Genomic DNA, 24,288 nt, shown 5'->3' on the forward strand with positions numbered 1-24,288 from the left:
TGTTCCATTTGGTTGAGTTTCTAGGAAGAAGCTGTGGTCTAAACTTCAAGCATCCACTATTGACTGTCACTTACTTTTGTTAATATATAAACAGCATCAGAACACCTATTTGAAAATTAGATGCAATGCAGCAGGTTATCTCTCTAAAAACATTCCAGCAAATAGAGGCGTGAAGCAAGGATGTCTCCTGGCTCCATTATTATTTAACTTTTAAATAAACTCCATGGTTGCTGCTCTGACTCACTCAGACTTTAACCCCCCAATATTAGCTTCTAAACCTGTAGCAGTGCTTCTGTATGCAGATGACGGTATAATATTATCACAGACCCCTATTGGCCTCAATTAAGAAAGCTTAATTCCCTCACTTCTTATTGTAAAGATCACGCTCTGCAGATTAACTACTCTAAAGGTTTGCTAAGCGCTCCAAGTTTTTATGTTGGTCTACTGACGGGCATAAGCTGGGCATAAGTTCTAGTAGGTAAGTTGCTATAAGTACTTAGGCATTGTATTTCACTCCACTGTTAGTCATCAACCCCACCAAGAATATGTCATCCAAAATGCTCAAAGGTCATCATCAGCAATATTGGCATTTTTCTACTCTAGAGGTGGTCTTTTCCCCCTGCAACCATGGCTATTCGAGTCCAAGGTGCTGGCTCATTTGCTTTATGGAGCACAGCTCGGTCTTTATCCTAACATCCAAGCCTTTCTAAATTTCTTAGAAAGCTGTTTCAGGTAACACACAGCTTTCCTAATGCAGCTTTGAGAGTGGAGGCAGGTTTGATAAATGCTGAGTCTAAAATCTGGCTTTTATTCAAAATGTGTCTTAAAATAAATTTTAATCCCACTAGATTACTACCACTTATGTTAGCAGATACGTTCACCTCTAACCTGGGAAATGGAAGTTAAAAGGAAATTATTCTCTTATTCCCCCCCCGCTTGCCGTCCGCCCCGTTATTGCTAACAATGAATCCTGATCAAGCTATCCTGGTGCTCACCCAAAGAATTTGTGATGTAGCATGGAAATCCGATAGAAGTGCTATATCAAGATTAATGGTGGGTAACCAACTTTTGAATATGAAACCTGCTAATTATTTAGGTAAGCTTACAATAGCAAAATACTGTAGAGTTTTTGCATTTGCAAGCTTTGATGTTCTACCTTCTGCTGTGTTTTAGGGATGTTCGGACAGGTTCGACATTGAACCAGTTCGGTTCAGCCCCCTCCCCAGTTCGATATCAAACCAAACCCCTCAGCCTGTTTGGGGGGTTCTAAGTTAAAAGATTTTTTTAAAAGAAAAATAATTCACTGCCACCACTATGGAGGCTTCTCTGAGGCCGCAGGAGTGTGTGTGTTCTACCGAGGTTCCCCCTCCCCCCACCGCCTCTGTTAATGTCCAAATCACCTGATTTGGGTGGTCTTTGGCTTGTTCTGGGTCTGCCCTCTGTGGCGGTGGCCATTTTTGAGGCTGCTGTGCATGCCCAATGGGCCTCTGCGTGGCAGCCCCCCAAATGGCCGCTGCCACAGAGTGCACAGACGAGGCAATTTGGACATTAATGGAAACCAGCGGTGCTGATATATAGCCTGAACCACGGTAACGCCATTTGCTTTTAGGATCATGCATGTGGCATAAAAATAGCGGGGTGGGGCTGTGAAGTATTATCTTATTAGGAGCTGCTATCTTTCTTTGCTGTAACGGCCATGCGAGCAGGGAACGAGCAGAAGAAGGCTTGAGCACGTGCTTAGATAGTTAAAGGAAGAGTACTGACTGTGAAGATGATTTGGGGGAGAAGTTGTGGGGGAAAATGAAAGTTATTTTTACGGTCTTATCTTTACTGTTGGGAAAACAAAACTCATCTTTCTTTTGGAAACGAAACTCATTTCTTATCTTTGCTGTATAAATATGCTGCTGCGTCACAGAGCAGGCGTTCGGGGACTTTATTTGTTGTTAAATTTATACCCTGCCTTTCATTAAGAAAATCTCAAGGCGACTTGAGCGTGAGCTGGCCAGAACATTTGCTACGACAGAGCAAATAAAAAGCCTTTGAAATCTTTCTCATCTAGTGAAGTCTTTGGCTATCTGACCCAGAAAAGATTTGCACTTGGGGTGGTACATCAGTGGGAGGGGGAACCTTTGCAGACACCCCCCGCCTGGTGGCCTAGGAGAAGCCTGACGGCAGCGAGTTATTTTTCTTTAATTTTTAAAAAATTGTGAACCTCCCCTGAAGGGGTTCAGGCTGCACAAAACCAGTTTTGTGCATACCCCTACTGTGTTTGAGGGTAGGATTTAAAAACTCCCTTATGCAGAATGGTTTTGACCTTGCAAGGCAGGAGCTATTGAGACTATCTCATGTGCTACTATACTATAGTTTCTTCTTCTGGGACATTTGCTATGAATTAATATTGCCTGTTCTAGCAAATTACCCTGGCTGCCTAGACAAATTTTATGTCTTATATTTTATCTGACTGCGATGACAAAATCATTTTTGCAGTTGCTAAGTTTTGCCTTGTTGCCATTAGAATTTGTAGTAATAGTTCCTGTATAGTTAGATTTTATGTGTTTTATGAATACCTGGATTAGCTTATTGTTACTGTTTGGAATATGTGTGTATATTTTCCTGGTCAATGACTGCAAATAAATTAAACTGAACTTGTAAATTTGCTACTAGTTGCTGTTAGTATTTCAGTATGCTATTTTTTCTAGATATTGCTTACTTTACTTTAAAAATTTGCAAAACTGAGTTTCATTAGAAGAACAAGTAATGAAGGGAAACTCCTGCTGAGAACCTATTAATAGGATAGTAAGATAAAATGAGTTCTCAAGTTTAGAATTTTTACAAAATGTTACAGGTTCATTTTGAAATAACTATTGCCTTCATACTTTTAGAGCAGGAATTAAGAAACCCACATTGCTACAACCACATGAATTAAAATCAAGCAACTATAGCTATTTATTTTTTTATATTTACAGTAGATTTCCCGTTCCTTTAAAATCCTACTCATTCTGATAGTCTATTGAGAACAGTCTTTGCAATATTTTATTACAAGTTTTGTAAACTGAAATCATTATATAACTTCAAAACAGGAGTGAATACAGCCTATATTGTGCCTTATGCTATGCCTTCCAATTTCACTAAAAGTAATCACTATTTTTATTTCACACACATTCAACATACAGTTAACAAATATACACACAATCTAAATGTAAAAAACCAAAATATATGGAAACTAGTCTTGTCACAGGCACTAGTTTTTACCATTTTGAAAGTTAAAGTTCTTTAGTTCGCGAAAAGTTTTGGTCCACGCAAAAAGGAATATGGGTGAAAAATGCATGCAAACACTTATTTGATTCATTTCCAAACATAGCGTTCTCTTGGAAGTAAATCATAACATGCTCTATCTTCCTCTTCAGATGCATAATCTAAAGGCAAACCATAATTATAATCAATTGTTACAACTGGCAATCTTGTCCCTTGTCCCATCTCTCTGGTAATTCCATGTTGAGTCTCTCTTCCATAGTCCACTGAAATGGAACTAACTTTCTGGTACTTAGATGAAGGATGATGCACAGGTTGTGCTGGATATGGTGCGAACCTAATTTTCCCTCCTCTGTTAATTTCATCTGAAGGGTGGCTTCTCTTGTAATCTTCAGGACAATCAGGCCTATAATATAAAAACAAATTGAAAACTTCTTAAACTGATCAGATTTATTAATGACAAAGAGATAGGTACAAAAATGGTTGCATTTAACAAAATGAACAATGGATAAATTCATTGATATGTATGAAAGAGAAGTTGCCAAACTTTACATTATTCCTCTTAGTGTGCATTGGCTGACATCCAGACTAAGGCTGCGCTGTGCTACAGGGCAGGGGCAATTTTCACCCATTCTCCCTTTCCCCCTGAAGCCCACTGTGCCTCTCAAAAATATATCCCTGAGGCTCATGTAGCCTATTGCATAGTCAGGATGTCAGCTGCTTTCTTTTGAAAAAAGTCTCTCTAAGTAAAATGTAAAAGTTGCCTTTCTCCAAATTAAGTTTACCACAGTGTGTGTGAGAGAAGCTTAATTTCCACTCAGTACCACTGAGAAAGCCACCTAATGGCACAGTGGGGAAATGACTTGACTAGCAAGCCAGAGGTTGTCGGTTTGAATCCCCGCTGGTATGTTTCCCAGACTATGGGAAACACCTATATCAGGCAGCAGCGATATAGGAAGATGCTGAAAGGCATAATCTCATACTGTATTCTACCAAAGACAAATACAGGTTGCTTACCTGTAACTAAAGGTCTGGAAGTGATCCGTTGTAGTCATAAGGACTGGGTTCTGCGCCTGCACAGGGACCTCTAGGGCTGATTAAGTAGCTCCTCACGACGCCCCACCCACCTGCACGTGCAGTGCTGAGTTTGTTAAGAGTGGCAGTTGAGGCGTCTCTTCTTCAGTTTCTCGCAGACCGCCCAAAGTGACGATCCACAAGATGAATTACAATGACTCTTTCTGCTACCTAGTACTGCAGCGGGGATGGTTCGGGAGGGGCTTATGACTACAATGGATCACTTCCAGATCTTTAGTTACAGGTAAGCAACCTGTATATCTGGATTGTGATCTGTTGTAATCATAAGGATTGGGTGATTAGCTAGCTTTCTCTCATGGAGGTGGGTGCAGTCGACCCCAAGCTTATGCTAATACCCTTTTCAGAACGTTTCTCCCAAAATTTGCCTCCTTTGCCATCCTCAAATCTATTGCATAATGTTTGATGAACGGCTGTTGAGTGGACCATGTGGCCGCCATGCAGATATCTGTCATCTTGATGCCTGATAGGTGAGCTGCTGATGCCACATACGCTCTGGTTGAGTGCGCACGCACCATCTTGGGCGGTGCGACCCTCTGACATTTATATGCCTGGAAAACCAGTTCCACTAGCCAATGAGCCAGGCGCTGGAGTGAAATTGGGCGTCCTTTACATTTACCCCTGTATCCTACAAAGAGTCTCCTGGTCTTTCAAAAGTCATAGGTTCTCTGTAGGTACAATAGAAGGGCTCTGCTCACATCTAATGAGTGAAGTGCCACTTCCAAGGGTGTCTCTGCGTCCTGAAAAAAGGTGGGCAGGATTATTTCCTGATTCTAATGGAAGTCAGTCACTATTTTTGTGCGAAAGCGCAGATCTAGCCGCATGATTACTTTGTGGGGATAGAACTGGGTGTAAGGTTTATCTACCTGGAGAGCTGTCAACTCACTCACACGCTTTGCTGATGTGATTGCCACGAGGAATGCAATGTGAGCAGCGTGATAGGCACAGTCGCTAAGGGCTCGGAATGGCTGTTCCGTGATTGCTGATAATACCAAAGACAAGCTCCATTGCTCTATCGGCCGTCGCACAGGTGGATACATATTATTTAGCCCCTTCATGAAGCGTTTGCATTCCGGATGGGAAAACACAGTAGACCCATCCCATCCCCTGTGTCTTGCTGAAATGGCTGCCAAATGTATCTTGATTGATACATTTGCTAAGCCTTTTAACTTTAGGGAGGTTAGGTATAGCAACACGTCTTGTGGAGTGGCGCGTAAGGGTTTGACCAACCCCCTCTCTTCACATTGGCCTTAAAGTGCCTCCACTTGCTAGCATAATTCTGCCGGGTGGTTTGGCACCTTCATAACCTGGTACGTCCTTCATAACCTGAGTCTCCAGGCCGTCATTTTCAAGGCATGGACCTCGGGATGCAAGACCTTTCCCTGCTCTCTTTGCAAAAGGTCTGGTGCCCGTGGAAATCTGTGGAAGTTCCCCTGCGACAATTGTAGAAGCGGCGCAAACATGGTTGGTGCGGCCACCATGGTGTCAGCAGAATGGAGTTTGGTCTGTCCCAAATAACCTGCACCAATGCCCGTCCTATTAGAACGCATACCCCAGGGACTCCTGCCTGATGCCCACACGAGAGCAGTAGTTGGCACACTTTTTGTTGGCACATGTTGCAAATAAATCTATCGAGGGGACGCTGGTAGGGCCTGTATTGTCTCTTAAAATCTCTTTTGTCTTGGAACTTATAGGGCCTCTGACGAGAATAGGAGTAGCCCTTTGACTAATTTCCTGTCGTTCCCGAAGATGTCATGAAGGTACGTGCTGTAAATTTTGATTTTTTAACGACTCCATCGTCATATCCGTGTCATCATGGAAAAGGCCTTTCCCATCAAATGCAAGACCTTCCACCCTCTCCTTCATGTCTTGATGCAGGAACATGGAACAGAGCCAGGAATGTCGGCGCATGCTAACTGCCATGACCATCGTGCAAGACTCCGTCTCTGCCAGATGTTTAAAGGCTCTCAACTGCTGTCTTGTTACAGCAGCCGTTTTTTCATAGATTTCACTGAATTTCCACTGGAACTCCTCAAATGTCATGGATGTTGAATCCTGCAAAAGGGCGTCCCATAACAGGTGATTATAGCAAGCCATGCACGCCGCATAATTAGCAATTCGAATTGTGAGGCTAGCAGTGCTATAGATCTTTCTGCCCATTACACCTATCTTTCGCCCCTCCTTATCCCCAGGTGTTGTATGATGGCGACCACCGCGGGATGTCGAAGCATAGTCCACGACCAACTAATTAGGAGCCAGATGGCATAAAAGTTAAGTATTGTTCTCCTCACAGATTCTGTACAAGTTCTCCAAATGTTTAGACGTGGGAGTTGAGACGTGCAAGACTTCCCACACTGCTTTGGCAGCTTTACTAATTGCCGGGATCATAGTGAGTGCTACCAGATGGAATGTCTTAGACCTGCCCATAATGTTGTATACCAGGTCTACAACATCCGTGTCCGGGGATTTCAGATCCATTCCCAGAGCCTCTGCAATATCTCGTATTAGGGCATGATATGCCTTTAACTCCTCAGTTGGAGAAGCAGACAGCCTAGGTGGCACACAGCCTAGGTGGCACATCTTATGGAGGATCAGATCTCCAACTGATGTCATCAGAATCCGAACTCGCAGAAGACTCATCCTCCATGTTGCAGTCACGTGGTGAGGAAGGTGGCTCCGAGGGTGGAGGGGTTGACTTCCGCTTCCTTTTGCCCCCTGGTTTTTCAGGTGGTAGTGAGGCAGGCGGTCGAAGTTGAGGTGGTGCTGTAAGCAGCTGGACAACAGGTTCCTGTGGTACTACCACTGGCTGTGGCACTTGAAGATGCTGGGAGTGATGGTGACCCTGTAGGTGTGCCTGATCAGAATGTGGAGCAGAAGGCACTTGTAATGCTTTCCATCGCAAGTAGTCCACATAACCCTCTGGCAACGTATGGTAGAAACCGCAGGAGTGAGCCAGTTGCATTGGCAGCAAATGCCCTGATGTTCTAAATGCTGCATAGATGTTGAAGGCTTAGTTGCAGGTACATGCCCATGTATCAATGCTGAAGGCTGTGTCAATGCCGAAGGATGCATTGATGTTGAAGACTGCATCAACGTCGAAGGCTGTATTGAAGTTGACGGCTGTACTGAAGTCGAAGGTAGGGAAGTAGGCACATGTAACTCAGGCACCTGTTGCATCCGCAATGGTGAATAGGAAGGTGTTCTGGGCGGGCGAACGGGTTCATCCTCATCCTGCTCGATGTTGAGCCCCACGCTCAGGAACCCGTGGAAGGTCGACCCGGATGGAGTACTGGAAGCCGAGTCCATCAGGTTCCGCAATTCTGCATATCGCCCTCCATCCTGCGCTTGCAAGCCAGGTGTTCTCGGTGTGGAAGGAGACTGAATTGGGGTACATGCCGGAGACAGTAAATGAAGAACCTTTCCCGTGGCTGTCGACAACAAGCCCGACGTTAGTATTGGTGTGGTCGATGTCGATGCCAACAGGGCGCTTTGAGCCAAGAATACTTCAATCATTTCCGATGGTGTTGATGTCGAGACGCAAAGCTGTGCTGTCGATGTCATGGTCGAGGTGTGGACCTGCCCACTCAACATTGGGTGCGGGTCTGGCATCGAACGTGTACCATGTGCAGTCGGCTCCAGCGGGCCATGGAAAAGAACGGAGGCAGACTCGTCCGAGTCACCCTCAAATACCTGCGCCGACGCTGGGGAAGGGGTGTGATGCTTTTTCCTCGATGGCGCTTCCGGATCCCCGGATGCCCCCTTCAGCCAGTGTTCATGTTCCTTATGTCTATGCTCTCTTTTAGAAACGTCGGCAGCAAAATGCCTTCCCCAGACTTTGTGGTGCCAGTCGACATGGTTTTAGACTGCTGGCATGCAGTTCCACGGACATCTGGCTCTACCTCCATAATCGTCACCGACCTCGACTGGGCACCTGAAGTGCTTGACGTCAACCGAACATTCGACATCGATGGGGAGTCAGGGGAAGCGCTCCGCTGAGGCGTGGGTGAGTGGAGCGCTTCGTCGTATAATGCCCCCCGAAGGCGTAATGCTCTATTCCGTCTCGTTTGATTGGAGAAGGAGCAACAAACTTTACATGCAGTAGTATTGTGCTCCTCCCCAAGGCACATCAAGCACGCGTCGTGGTGATCCATCGACAGAAGTTTTGCACGGCATTTAACGCACCGCTTGAATGTCTTTTTCACATCCATTGTCCAGTAACAGTCCCAGGTCAGTAGCCAAAGAAGACAAACAATCTTTCACCAAATTTAGTCCGTCTCACAAATCCAGTCAGTTAGCCGTTCCGAGGTCAGACCGTATATAAAACACTATAGAAATCCAAGTCCAAGTCTGTTATCCAAGTCTAAGTCCGTAGTCCAAATCCAAGTCAGTAACCAGTTAAGATATCCTATCCGAGGAGCTACAGCTACGAGGTTTGAACGCTAAGGCGGTCAAAGAGAAACTGAAGAAGAGACGCCCCAACTGCCACTCTTAACGAACTCAGCACTGCACGTGTAGGCAGGCGGGGCATCACGAGGAGCTACTCAATCAGCCTGTGAGGTCCCTGCGCAGGCGCAGAACCCAATCCTTATGATTACAACGGATCATGATCCAGATCCACAGAGTTCTGTGGTTGCCAGGAGTCGACACCGACTCAACAGCACACTTTACCTTTACCACTGAGAAACCCAAAGTATTCTTTATTGGCTGATCTGCTTTCTAGTTGCAACACATTTTATGTAAAAATGTTACCAACATACGTTCCAGGGCACAGAGGGATTTTCATGTGCACATAGGATTCAGGCTCTATTGGAGAAAGAATCATGCTCCATGAGCAATGAGGCAATCCTGGTATGCACATCTACTCCAAGGATCAATGATAGCTGATCTTTGGCCTGTTCTACTAAGTTCTCATATTTATTTATTTAAAAGATTTCTATGCTACCATTCACAATATATGGCAGCTTATAACAACATTATTTTAAGACTTGTCTTAAGTCTCAAGTGAAGACTGCCCTTTTATCCAGGCTTTTGGCCAATGAGTTGTCCTTTACTCTTTTTAAACATTTTAGCTGTATTTGTTCTGTTTTTATTGAATTGTTTTAATCTTGTTGTTAACTGCACTGGGGAATTAGGATGAAGAGTGGTATATAAATATAAATAAATAAATAAATAAATAAATAACATAACATAACATAACATAACATAACCTTTAAAATTGCAGAAATGTCAGATAAGGCAATCATTAAAATAGGGCAGTCACAAAGAAATATATCATAAGAACATAGGAAGCTGGCATATATTGAGTCAGACCATAGGTCCATCTAGCTTAGTATTTTCTACACAGACTAGTAGTGGCTTCTCCAAGGTTGCAGGCAGGAATCTCTCTCAGCCCTATCTTGGAGATGCCAGGGAGGGAATTTGGAACCTTCTGCTCTTTTCCAGAGCGGCTCCATCCCCTAAGAGGAATATCTTACAGTGCTCACACATCAATCTCCCATTCATATGCCACCAGGGCAGACCCTGCTTAGCTAAGGGGACAAGTCATGCTTGCTACCACAAAACCAGCTCTCCTCTCTGAAGTTAGGGAAAGGCCTGTTAGAACAAAAAAGTCTTCCAGTTAACTGCCCTGAGCCGTTTTTGGAAGGGCACTATAGAAAGAAAGAAAGAAAGAAAGAAAGAAAGAAAGAAAGAAAGAAAGAAAGAAAGAAAGAAAGAAAGAAAGAATAAATAAATAAAATAAATAAAATAAATAAAATAAATAAATAAATAAATAAATAAATAAACAAACAAACAAACAAATAAGTTTTATTTAAAAACAAACAGGAAGGGAGTGAGCCTAAGATCAGGGGCAAGGAGTTCCAGAGCTGGGGCTACCACCAAGAAGGCTTGACCATGTGTTGCCAACAATCTTGCTTCAAAAGGTGGTGGGATACATAGGAGAGCCGCTCTACATGATCTCACAGGTTGGGCAGAACTATATGAGAATAGGGTGTCCTTTAGGTTTCTTGGCCCTAAGTCGTTAAGTGCTTTAAAGGACAAAACCAGCATCTTGAATTGCACCCAGTGTATCGGCACAGCTGTGGAGTGATATGAGCCAAGTGTCTGGCTCCTGCCAGAATCCTTGCTGCTGCATTCTGCACTAGCTGTAATTTCCTGATGGACTTCAAGAGCAGCCCCATGTAGAGCACATTACAGTAGTCTAACTGCGCTGTGAGGTGACAAGGTCAGCTTGGACCATGAATGGATGTCAAATTCCATTATACTTTGAAGCCATATGGCCAACTATATTACTTTTGCTGTCTTATCAATCTAGTTACCTATTAAAATTCTAATGAAATATCACCACAAATTATTAAATAAAACCATCTCTTGATTTAAAGAGTATGTCAGCATTGACCTGAACTGAATATTAATCAATGTTCCCATTTAACCATGATCTGAAACCATAGGTTAATGTTGGTTTCAAATCCTGTTGAAGAGGAACTGTGGTTAAACTTGTTACTGACATATCCCTTCACTGCAGTTGGTGTGTGAGGGGGAAGAGAAGGAGCAGGTGATCCCATAGTTCTCTCCTAATCTCTTAAGAGCTGTTAAGAGAGTACCAAGCGTTATATTTGCACCAGCCCATAAAGAGAACTCTTCATTTTCAAGCTGACTTCTCCAAGAATGAATTAAACACGCTTCAAAGGATGTATCTTATCCATGGGAAATTGCCTTTTTGCAAAAGACAAAATAGCAGAGGTATACATAGCTGACATTATTATAAATTATCTGTTTAATCTCTATTCAGATTGAAAAGTGGGGCATAAATATTTAAAATAAAAATTTCTATGTATATAAATTACCATTTCTGAGTCAAAACTAGTCACAGTACCCAGAATGTTGGGGGCAATATGCTAAATCATTGTAAACCGCTTAGAGAGCTCTGGCTATAGAGCGGTATATAAATGAAAGTGCTTTTGCTATTGCGATGTTCATAAATGCCATGAGAACTTTACCTGCAATTTATACTGTAATCATCTTTGTCAGAAACATAATCTCTGTGAGGTAAGGGGTGTTCTGGGAAGTGCTTATGTGAAGGAAATGGCTGGCCTCTGAAAGTAGCAAAACAAACAAAAGTAAAATTTAACACAATCCAGAATATTTTCAAAAATGTTTATAGCACAAAGATGATGCATTCTAAACTTTACTGGCTTTCTAAATTGTGGAATCTAAGGAAAAGGGGTATTTGCAATTTCTTCAACATCAACAAATAAAGATTCATTGGCCACATTATTACTGTTTTCCATTCCATAAATATTACAAGTTACCAAAATTACAATTCCTAATATGATTCAGAAAAATTCATGGTAAATAAGAATATCGACAGCAACAATAGTAGGGATCCTATGTCTCAGACAACTAAAAATCTCACTGTAAATAAAAGGGAATGGTATCTCCATAATTCCGCACTGCTTTCCAGTTGTGTCAATTAATAACTCTTCTCACATACATGAAAATGATCAAAGCAGGTGTTTCTTGCAATTATTCTCACCTTTCTAAATACTCTTCATGTGGCAAATTATCATTGGGTGAATGATCACTAAAATGTCTCATCCTCTGTTCAGGTCCTCTCTTTAGAAAATCCTTGAATTGTGTCTGCTCACTGAAATCATTATAAGACTGATGGTCATGAAAAGGCCTGCTTCTTGAGCCAGAATCTCTATCATCAAAATCTTCTGGAGGCATCTCTCTTGGTAAATCATTGTGATGCTGCTGGTTAAAGAAAGGTATCATTCTTTGTCCACGCCCCCTACTAACAAACTCAAAGTCTCCCACTGGTGGTTGCATATCGTCATGGAGGGGATAGTCATGAAAATTTCTTATTCTTTGCCCAGATCCTTTGTTGAAGAAAGACACATCTTTTAATTGTTTAGGTGATCGAAATTCATCATTTGATTGTGGGTCATAAAATGCTCTCCGTCTTTCTCCACGGCCCTTATTAAGGTGCATGTCTGTTAACGTATCACTATGAGGAGTAATGTCAGGAAAATGTCTCTGCCTCTGTCCATGGCCTGTATTTACAAGGTCTCCAGATGGTGTACTCCCTAGAAAGTCATCACAAAATTGCTGGTCACGGAAAGGTCTCAGCCTCTGTCCTGATCCACTGCTAGCAAACTCTAAATCCTTCAGATGCATTTCTTCTTGGTAGTCATCATAATATTGATCATCAGGAAAATGCCTTTGCCTCATGCGCAACAGTTGCTGTAAATCATCTTGAAGCTGATCGTGATATGGTTTTCGCCGTTGTCCAGGACCCTTGTTAATAAAATCAAACTCTCTCAACTGGATCTGTCCTGGTAAGTCACCATGAGGTTGATCATCTTGATAGACTCTTAATCGCTTCCCAGGTCTGTGGAGAAAATTAAAAGGTTCTCTTTTTAAGAAAAAATAGGTGCTGTGGTGAATCCCCGCTGCTGTTTCCCAGACTCTGGGAAACACCTATATCGGGCAGCAGCAATATAGGAAGATGCTGAAAGACATCATCTCATACTCCATGGGAGATGGCAATGGCAAACCCCTCCTGTATTCTATCAAAGACAAACACAGGGCTCTGTGGTCACCAGGAGTCGACACCGACTTGAGGGCATACTTTACCTTTAGTGTCAAAATTAGCTGGAAAAGCACATATAAAAAAGCAAATGTAAAATTGTAAAAATCATTCAGAATTCAAATTCCTCTTAGTGAAAATCACCTCACTCTTTAGAGTGGAGTAAACTTACACGAAATATTCATTTTTCTGTCATAGTCTTAATGCTTTCATGTTAGTTTTAATCGCAGAAGAAATACTTTAGTACAATTAATATGACTTTTCATGTAGATCAAAGTGTTTTAAAACTCAAAAGCAAATGCTTCAAAGCACTGAAATCAGAAATATACTAATTTAACTATTCTAACAAATATTTTTCTTCTTACCACATTCAATTCAAGAAGAATACATTTCTGCCAATTACCTAGGAAATTCTTCATTTGGGAATCTATCAATATGTCCATCCATATCATTTGGTGGTGGCATAATATCTTCATCATCATCCCACATATTCATTCCCATATTGCTGGAAAATTTAAGAACAGAATTCATCAAATTTTCTTTGCTGAAGTTACTTTTGGGAAAAAAGACAAAGCAATGTCGCTTCTAATTCTCATAAAGAAAGGGGGAGTTTCCCAACCATTTTGATGTGTGTATTCTGTTCCCCATACATTAGTGTTAGAATATTTTCAGAGAATTGGAGAGCAATAGTTATGCTTTTGTGAGTGAGCAACAGGTGTGCTCAGTCAGCATTCCTGACACCCACAATCCATATTTAATGTATATTCAGAAAGTGAACAAAAAAGTAAAATATTTGTCATACCTACTGCATCCAAAGTATGAAAAAACAAGCACTGAACTTGTACAAAACCTGTAATTAAATAAATGAAACATACCCACATTAGAAAATAAATCTTTACTTACCTTCTCATTGGTTGAGTTGTGAGATCTGTCAGATATATAAGGCTATCCATATGATGGCCACGCGCCTCCTCAAAAGCTAAACAGATTTTGATAAAATGAATGTGGTTTTGTAAAACAGGGAGCTGCTAATGAAGGTTTCAGATATACTTGGTTTCAACATGCTAGAAACTGGCTTTTTACATTTACATCAGACTAATGTTGAAGCATATCATTTGGAAACTAAAATTACAGAGGTCTGATGCCAATATAACACTGGCTTCCTGTTAACCATGGTTAACAAATAAGGAGGTAGTCATGGAAACAAAAACTCCCTAACTACAAGCCCATCCTCCCACTGAAGCCCGTTCTTCCCTCCCCACTTAGACCACGGTAAAAACAATTCTCAAATAAGTTATGGTTTACCAGAGTTCCCATTATGTCGGATTTGAAACTGTAGGAGGAGGAGAACTTGCTTCAGTGAAGGGAGTGGGGAATGAGTACATGGCATACATTCCTGAGACTGATTCTTACTTTGTTAAGCACCACTGTTACGCTAGTGTTACAATTGAACCAGCTCAGCAGATGCCATTTGTTATTGCTACTATAAATAACATTTTAAATTTCATAAGGGGAAACAGTCAAATTTTCTGCCAGTATCTCCCACATTTTGTAGCACACCAATAGGTGGTCACATTACATTGAGAATGCCTTTTATGCTTATGCGAGTCATCTATTTGTGTGAACATGATGTAAATTAATAACTTTTAGATCTCAGCCAAACTAATATAAGTAAATCAACATTTATATTTATGTCCAAGATAATGGAAATTAGTTGCATCTGAGACCTGGGAGCTACTGGTATATGTGTAGATGCTCATGCAAATAGACAACTCCATTAGTCCATTTGCATGAGCAACACTTGTAAAAGTGTTGAGAGACAGTGTAAGGTCTAGAGCTTTACTCCTAGCGAAGTGGCAGGCTAGCAATTCCCACTTCACGTGCTGAATCCTGCAGTTTTGCTGACCTACAGGAGCAGTTTTTTGGGGAGTGGAAAGGACTGCAGAGGGAAGAATGACTTGGAAAAGCCCCAGTGTATGTGTGATATTATGTAGGTGGCTTTGTACATTACACTTCTGATTGCAGTGTATACAGACCCTTGGACTGTTCAGGTGGCACATATATACCTTGGATTGCTGTTTCTGGATGCCAGCCTTCAACATCAATAAGGTATCTAAAGAAAAATATACATAGATGTGGATCACCAGTTGAGAACCTATCAATGTAGAACAAGTTGTTCTGGTAAGAACAAATCTGCCTACTTTCCTTTCACTATTCTGACAATTGGACTAAATGTGGTCAAAATTGGTTAGGCACTTCACAAGTTAGCCCACTTGCGCCTCAAACATTTACGCATCCACCATCTTGAACTGGGGTGGATGACATCATCACAAACTATGCCACTGAGGTATCCCTATGTGCCACTCACTAGAACTGTACAAAATTTGGTTCAAATCTATGCTGGTCTGTGATCATAATAAAGGAATTGAATTGAATTGCTTCAAATCAGTTAGGTGGTCCATAAGTTAGCCCATTTGCGTATCCATTATTCACACGTCTGCCCTCTTGACCTGGGATGGATGAGATAATCGTAAACTACACCGTTGAGGTGTCCCTATGTGTCTCTACAACTGTACCAATTTTGGCTCATATTGATCCACACATTGCAAAGCTGGTGTTGGTGGGGACAAGGACACGGACATACACACAGAGCTGGGTGAACTCATAAGCTTACTTTCCTTAGGGAAAGTAGGCCAATAATAATTTGATCTTTAATGTAATACTTACCTACATATTAGGTAACCTGTTCTATTAATCCCATTAGTACAATGAACTCCAATGAGTTTCTCTATTAAAAAAAATGAAAATGAAAATTCAAATAATGTGAATATAAAAATAGTATCCGTACATAACAAATAAACCAATAGAAGTATTTTTAAATAAGTATAGCTGCAGTTTACAGAACTGGTACAATTACAAGTCTCCGAAACCCTGATCCCAATCGCACTGGTTGCATTGAGAGAACCATAAATTCTTCTGCGTCCCCCCTGCAACACTTGTAGAGCTCCTACTAAGATGTGATCAAACAATGTCAAAATTGACAGGGCTGACTGCCTATTAGGCTTCGTCTCAAGCCAATGGGACAGTTCAGATGATACTTTTAAATGTGATAATCAAATTTTTGTGAGCATTTTTAAATACCCACTTGGAAAACAGATTCAGACGAATAGACCAATGTGGGTAGAGTGAATTCTTTCAATCATGTGTTTAGAATCCTACTGTACCTTTCTTTCAGATATGCTAGCCTATCCCCTCCCCACCTCCCCTATGGTTCCTTGTCCCAGGCCTCCTTTGTTGTATTTCCTGCTTCAAACACAGCACCTTCCAACATATATAAATATGTAAAACAAGAGAGTCATTTGGAATGATCGGCTGTTGAGATGCAATTCTTTTCCAAGGCAGAACTGAGAGTTTTGTCTCCTTTGTCTTCTCCAGAGACTTGCTTATCTGCCTGCAAGCTTGAAATACACAAATTTAATGTGCATGTTTGGAGATCTCAAGGCACACCCCAGGTGTGTGCGCGCGCATGTATATATGTGTGCATAAATGCGCAAAAGGGCTTGCAGTTTGCAAGCATTCCTTCAAATATCAACCTTTTATATCTCTCTGTGACTGTAGTCTTTTCCTATCTCTGTGAGGTTTCATTCTCCGTGTTTTTCAATGGGATAATTTTTCTGCATTTTCTGGGAAAGTAATGAATTTTCCTTAGATTTGGAGTTTTGTTTTGTTTTTGGTAGTCTGGGTCATGTCAGCAAGTGAGTGAGGCCCAAGCAGCTTTAGATGGATAATATATATGATAACAGTGAGCAATATAGGGAGCTCCAAACTGGAGGAAACCCTTTTATAGGAACCAAAATTTATGCTAGAGGATGAAAATTCAACTTTGCAGCTGTATGTGGAGTGCTGGAAGGTGGGGAAAAGAAAACAAGAGACCAGGGGTGACCCCCCTATACCTTAAGTGACCTGCCTGGTGGCCTGGCTCCCCTGTCCCCTTCGGATCTCTCCTCTTGCTGTCTCTGTTTTAATCTTTCACCCTCAACCTGTCTGGGATCTTCCTGGGCAAAATGCTCTGTCAGATCCTAGCAGGGAGAAATGGGCGAGGGGGAGTGACTCAAGAGGCTGTAAGTGGGATGCTGGAAGGTGGGGGAGCGAAGACAAGGGACCTGGGGTGACCCCTATGCCTTTCCATGGAGGACTGGACAGCCCCTTTTCCTGGCACAGCAGAAACAAAAAAATCATGTTTGAAACACACACACAGAGCAACATTTACTGATTCTAGAAAGTGACTTGTAAACAGCATGTTTGTCTTGTAAGCAGCATGTTTGCTACTTGTGTCAGTTAGTGTGGCAGAGATTAAAAGAACTCTCTCACTGCTCTCCACCTCAGCCAAGGGGAAAAAAAATTGTGCCAAAAGTAAGTCCTGCCTACAAAACTAGATGATTCTATCCAAAGCTCTGTTCTATTTACAATTCAAACTCTATGGTTAGTGGGGAAAACACCACTTTGCAATGTGGACGATCATCTAATCACATGGTAGTGACTACCCCACACTCTAAATTCTACATTGCATCTAGTATTTAAATCCAGGGTAGAGAATGTATGTTTTTCCATATAAATGATCAATGGTACACGTGTAAGGAATCTAATTGTGCATATCCATTAAGTATTCTTGAGTCTCCCTGTTTTCTGCTTAACTGGTGATTTGTGCTGTCAGAGCAGACAACACTAGCCCAGGACTGGTTGTGAGACTTTCCTCCCCCACCACCTCCAACAGCTCTTTATTACATTGTCAGTGGAGCTGATTCATGCAGAAGCCTGTTTTTGCATGGGGATTGACTTCTTTGGCTCAGGACAATGAAATGTATGAAAAATTTTAATGGAGCTTATTTCGGCATAGTAGCTGGGATCCAGGAACACTAGTTCTGTGTTCACAAGGAGGGATTGGATTTGCATTTACGTGTGCACATGCACACAATAATATTGCATGGCAAACCTCTTTTGCAACTGAAGGAACTTACAAAGCAGTCTGTGAAATGGCACTGGGCCTCCCATTCCAAGAAAAAAGTTTTAATATCCATTATCCAATCGCTTGAGCATGTCCAAAGCAGATCTTTGAATCCTAGCCAACAGTTAAAAAGCTAGTAAGCCTTTTTTTAAGACACACAACATAGTTTGCATACACAGTTAGAGTTTCTTTTCTGTCCCAAAGAACAAATCCTTCACCAAAACGTCTCCAAACACCAAACAAAGCACTTCAGAATTCATGAATCATTAACTCTTTTAACTAATATGAAAAATTCTAAACTGTGTGACATTCCTGATTAGTAATAAACGAGACCCTGAATCCATATTAACAGATCCATAGTAACAAATTACAATTTCAATTTTCAAATCGGATATTTAGAAATAAATAACATTTCATCTTATATAAAATTAAAGATGCTGCTAATTACCATTTTCTGCATTTTCCCATAGGAACTTTCTGACCCATTTTTTGAATTGTAGAATAGTGGGATCATCTGGGACTTGAAGTCCAACAGTATAAAGTTTCTTATATTCCACACTCTTAGGTACATCCTGGCAATAAGAAGGTAAACAAAATTGCAGCAAATATTAATTGAGGAGAGTTGGTCTTGTGGTAGCAAGCATGACTTGTCTCCTTAGCTAAGCAGGGTCCATCCTGATTGCATATGAATGGGAGATTACATGTGAGCACTGTAAAATATTCTCCTTAGGGGATGAAGCTGCTCTGGGAAGAGTATCTAGGTTCCAAGTTCCCTCTCTGGCATCTCCAAGATAGGGCTGAGAGGGATTCCTGCCTGCAACCTTGGAGAAGCCACTGCCAGTCTGTGTAGACAATACTGAGCAAGATGGACCTATGCTCTGACTCAGTATATGCCAGCTTCCTATGTTCCTATTATTATTTAGTTATTACATTTTAATCTCAATTTTCTTCAAAGGAATGCAGGGTAGTGTGTATGGTTTCTCTCTTTTATCCTCATAACAACCGTGAGGTAAGTTAGTCAGAGAGAGAAAGAGACTGGCCCATGACTGGCTGAAGATCACCAAGAGAGCTTCATGGCTAAACAGGAATTTGAACCTGTATCTCCCAAATCCTATTCTCTCTAACCACTACACTACACTGGCTCTAGTAATGCATATAATACATTAAATTACTATACATATGTAAGATTAACACTATATTTTAAATGCAAGCTCAAAATAAAATTCATTTTTGTAACAACTGAAAGTGCAATATTAAATCAGGTGCCATTCTCCTAAATGACATATCATCAATTCACACATTTCCCGACATAATTCTTCAACTCTGAATGTTAAAATTGTAACTGGAGTTGTGGGTCCCATTTCAAGACAAAGTTGCTTGAGATTTAGCAGGGAAACACCTTTCACATTAAGAATCTTTACTACTGGGCTTCTTCCTTACCATCTTTTTTGTTCTATTTGTGACCAGGCTCCAAAGAGTTACTTTGGGTGAACCCAAGTGCTTTGACATCCCAATGGATTTCTTTTCCTTTTTTCTTTCTTTCCCTTTTTACCTTTAAGCAGCATATGCAATATCATAAGATGCTTTTGCAAGTCCCCTCCGTTTCTGAAATGATTTGCCATGGGGAGTGGGTTGCTGTTCAAAACAAGTTGCATGGTTCTTTGGATCCTGGACATAGTATTTATATTACTATGCCTAGGATTTGAGAGAGGTCTGTCTCTGGATACCACCAGCTTGTCTGGTGGCAACTCGTGAACAGGCCTTCTCTGTAGTTGCTCCTGGGCTGTTGAATAAACTCCCTATAGATATTTGTGGATTAACATTTTTGTCAGCCTTTAAAAGAACCCTTAAGACACATGTTTTTAGCGTGGCTTTTAGTAATCTTTGAATGTTTTAAATTGTTTTAACTCATTGTTTTAATAGGCTTTTTGTGTGTTTTTTAAAATTGTATTTATGGTTGTGGACCATCTAGCCTTTGGAATCAGGAGGAATATAAATTAAATAATAAATTAATAATGATAATAATAATAATAATAATAAATTAAAATATCTATATTGGAGAACAATCACTTAAAAGAAAAAACAGTGCAGTTGACTTGTGGAGTGTGAGGCCATTCATATTTCTTACAAAGCATCTTAATGTTTGGAAAATAATTATTGGTTATAACTTAAGGAAGGTATGTGGTAGGTAGGAAGCTCAAACAAGTGAACTTTCCTGCCCTCTCCTTAGCACAGCAGCCCCCTGTACTTCACTCCCTGAAATATCCACTCTAAAGGGTTGGGGCATCTGTGGAACAAGATTGTATAGGGTACAGATGGCTTCAAGATGAAATGAAGTTTGGTGAAAATCACCCCTCCCCACATTGAAATTTCATCATATGAGTATTTGCATGGTAAAATGAAGGGAAGTTTGTAGCCTTTCTCCCCTAACCTCTCATTGCATGCCATCAGAAGGACCCAAAGTCCCCTATCATCCTATTATTTATTGAAGTCGATCAACTTTGCAATCTTGCATGCTGAAGGTTCCAAGTTCCCTCCCTGGCATCTCCAAGACAGGGATGAGAGAGATTCCTGCCTGCAACTTTGAAGAAGCTGCTGCCAGTCTATGTAGACAATACTGAGCTAGATGGATCAATGGTCTGACTCGCATATGGCAGCTTCCTATGTTCCTAACTCATTGATTCTATTGTATTATTGGCATGATGGAGGAGCTCATCAAGCTCTTCCATTGTTGAAGACTATATATTGCTTGGAGGATTGATCTCTTTCTAGATTTGCATGGAAAAGCACTAGACAAAAAGTAATTATATTCATTTACTATTACCTTAACATCATAGTATCTTGTTGTGTAGGTTAAATCAATAATCAAGCCAAGCTCCACATTTAGAGCTTTCATTGAAGCAATCAGATCTTTTGGTGTAAATTTTTGAGTTGGTGTCAATCGCTGGTTGATTGCCTACAGTGGGGATAAGAGAGATAATGTATGGGAAAATATTCCTACATAAATGGAAACATCCTATAAAAAAGAAATGGAAGTATTCAGAAGAACAAGAAAGTACTTTCTAAGCATGCAAATACATCTATCCTTTGATGAACCAAAAGAGAAAACAATTTATTGTAGAATGCTGTATTTCAGTGAAAACAAACCAGGTTTCTGAACAGAAGCAGCTCTAATTTCATAGTTAACACATATTTAAAATTAATCTTAATATGCATTTAACATTTCAGCCTGTTCCAGAGACCTTACAACACAGAAGTTTGACAAATATTAGGGATGTGCCGAAACGTGATTTGGTGTTTGAATTGCAGCACATGCCCTTTAAAACCGAGAGCTTCCACAGCCCCTTTAACATGGGGGAGACTTCCACTATCGCAGTGCTCCCCCCAGCTATGATCGTGTGCTGGTATGGACCTGCTTTCCTCCATGTTAAAGGGACTGTGGAAGCCCTCCTTTTAAAAGGGATTGTGCTGCAATTCAGTCGCCAAATTGTGTTTCGAGCACATCCCTAACAAATATCTGGAATGTCTCCTATGTAAGAGCTCCCCTGCCCATTCACATCAATGAGGGGATTAGTTCTGGTGCATAATCCATTGACCTACACACAAAGCTCTGGATCAGAGCAAGACTAATTAAATAATCAGTATACAGGCACATTAATTTCCCTATATATACTTCAAAACTACCATTTTATTCTCTGTGAGATTAAACTAAAGAAGAGCTCACTACTATTTGCCCCCTTCCCTAGAAATAAATAAGAGCTACAAGTAGTAACCCAAAAATATTCAGACAGAGGTCGGAGATTTAAGGTGCAAAGATAATGGTAGATTGAATTGCTCCAAACTGAACAAATTATACAAAGCAGGCATTTTGGCAAAGGCCAGATTTCTGCTACAAGCCTGAATAAGGTAAGGTTACTAGGTTGCAGTATGTTTCTGTGAAGAGAAACTGGTAAATAGCAACCATGTGGAATAGATCTCTGTGGAGTAAACATCATTTTTCTATACACTTTCACTGTTTGGAGTATCCTCTACAGCACACTTGTTTGCATCTTCTTGAGCAACACTATTCTTCATCAAAGAGCAAACAGCAAACCTAACCTCCTACAGGCTCCAGTCTTGAGTTTGTGAATGACTCCATCCTCAGCAGGCAGGCTAAGAAAAATACTTATCTGACAAACAGGATTTAAATTATTTATGTTCAGATTATAGCTAAGAGGAATGGAAATAGCCACACTGGATTCAGTACTACCAAGTTAAAATTTATATAATGTGTAATATAAGGAATGGCAAATTGGGCAGAGATGTCAGCATTTGATGGATAAATGCACAAAAGTTAATATAAATCAAGGGTTCACCATCTCAAAATTTACCAAGTCCTTTTAGGTCAGCAAGAGAATGCCTACCTAACTGCTTTTAAGAATTAGTGGTGATGCTGGCTGGACAGTGACATTTCAGATTCCATGTGGCACTTTATTTTTTGCAAAGAATCCTACCACTTTCCAATGTGTATACTGGGGAAAGAACCATTATACAATCTTCTGTTGCTGCTACCTGACCCCCTTGCAAAAAATTAGAACCATCAGTATAGATACAGGAAATGTTTAAAATCCAAAGCAGATCTTTTCCACTCTTGGTAAAGTTGTGTTAAAACTGATTCTTTCTTCAAGGTGGTGTTCAAAGTGATAGAGCAAATGAATGGATTTGTACTTCATTTTAAAAATTTATTTATTTACATTTTATATCCCGCTCTTTCTCCAAGGAGCCCAGAGCGGTGTACTGCATACGTAAGTTTCTCCTCACAACAACCCTGTGAAGTAGGTTAGGCTGAGAGAGAAGTGACTGGCCCAGAGTCACCCAGCAAGTATCATGGCTGAATGGGGATTTGAACTCTGGTCTCCCCAGTCCTAGTCCAGGACTCTAACCACTACACCATGCTGGCAATTTAACCCTCTACATATTCCATTGGGATTTAAACAATATTCTATTCAATCAATGATTTAGTATGGAATTTATTGATGGCTGCAAAATTTTTAATTACTGCAAAATAGCAAAGTTCCCAGCCTCCATCCTTGGATGACTGGCAACCAATTTGGCAAATCACACAAATGGCAAAGCTGACAACTTAATATTAATCAGCTCTGAACACAGTTTGTTCAGCACATGGATACATATACTATAGTATGATACTGAAGTCTATAAACCATTTCCCTCAACAAACTAGTCTCACTTAAAAGTATTAAACAAGAATTTTAGATGTGATAGTATTTAATTTTAAAAATTAATTTTGTTAATATGATATTATGTCTGCATAAGTTATTTTGTATTGTCATGTACCAATAAAAGGTACTTTATTATTTCTTGTTTACACAGTCAGACAGGTGTTATTGACTGGTTTGTTTTATCCAGACATCGAGTCCTTCCCAAGGACCTGGGATGGCTGAATTTTATCATCAATACTGTTGGTTATTATAGAAATCGTCGCAAAATATAGGCTGTTCCCACTAAAGCTGCTCTTTGTAACTGGCTGATGGTGATTTCTGTGGCCCCTATGGTGTTGAGGTGCTCTTCAAGGTCTTTTGGAACTGCACCCAGGGCACCAATTACCACTGGGATTATTTTGGTCTTTTTCTGCCACAGCCTTTCAATTTCAATTTGTAGATCTTTGTATTTTGTGATTTTTTTTCTATTTCTTTTTCTTCTATTCTGCTATCCCCTGGTATTGCTATGTCGATTATTTTAACTTGTTTTTCTTTCTTCTCGACTACAGTTTATTATTATTATTTACAGTTTATTACAGTTATTATTATTAGTAGTATATTATTATTATTTCTTGTTTACACAGTCAGACAGGTGTTATTGACTGGTTTGTTTTATCCAGACATCGAGTTCTTCCCAAGGACCTGGGATGGCTGAATTTTATTGCCAATTGTTACAGATATCATCGCAGAATATAGGCTGTTCCCAGCAAAACTTCTTTTTGTAATTGGCTGATGGTGATTTCTGTGGCCCCTATGGTGTTGAGGTGCTCTTCAAGGTCTTTTGGAACTGCACCCAGGGCACCAATTACCACTGGGATTATTTTGGTCTTTTTCTGCCACAGCCTTTCAATTTCAATTTGTAGATCTTTGTATTTTGTGGTGTTTTTTTTTCCTATTTCTTTTTCTTCTATTCTGCTATCCCCTGGTATTGCTATGTCGATTATTTTAACTTGTTTTTCTTTCTTCTCCACTACAGTTCTATCTGGTGTATTGTGTGGCAGATGTTTGTCTGTTTGTAGTCGGAAGTCCCATAATATTTTTACATCTTTAATTCGATTTCTATACCGCTCTTCCAAAAATGGCTCAGGGCG

The 24,288-nt window shown here is 40.6% G+C and overlaps 1 protein-coding gene across 2 annotated transcripts in view; it reads right to left on the reverse strand.

Annotated features, from left to right (window-relative positions):
* Nucleotides 1–2,918: 2,918 nt before the first annotated feature.
* Nucleotides 2,919–24,288, reverse strand: part of LOC128349312 (uncharacterized) — a 48,046-nt gene continuing 26,676 nt past the window's right edge. For both annotated transcript variants that reach the window (XM_053305381.1, XM_053305383.1), the window contains 9 exons: nt 20,764–20,895; nt 18,388–18,511; nt 15,662–15,722; nt 15,001–15,047; nt 13,838–13,913; nt 13,338–13,439; nt 11,879–12,736; nt 11,343–11,438; nt 2,919–3,658 (listed from right to left, as the gene is read on the reverse strand). In XM_053305381.1, the coding sequence (XP_053161356.1) occupies nt 3,346–3,658; nt 11,343–11,438; nt 11,879–12,736; nt 13,338–13,439; nt 13,838–13,913; nt 15,001–15,047; nt 15,662–15,722; nt 18,388–18,511; nt 20,764–20,895 (1,809 nt within the window). In that variant the 3' untranslated portion in view covers nt 2,919–3,345. The remainder of the gene's footprint in view (nt 3,659–11,342; nt 11,439–11,878; nt 12,737–13,337; nt 13,440–13,837; nt 13,914–15,000; nt 15,048–15,661; nt 15,723–18,387; nt 18,512–20,763; nt 20,896–24,288) is intronic.

The sequence above is a fragment of the Hemicordylus capensis genome, chromosome 3 (assembly GCF_027244095.1).
Source record: "Hemicordylus capensis ecotype Gifberg chromosome 3, rHemCap1.1.pri, whole genome shotgun sequence".
Lineage (NCBI taxonomy): Eukaryota > Metazoa > Chordata > Lepidosauria > Squamata > Cordylidae > Hemicordylus > Hemicordylus capensis.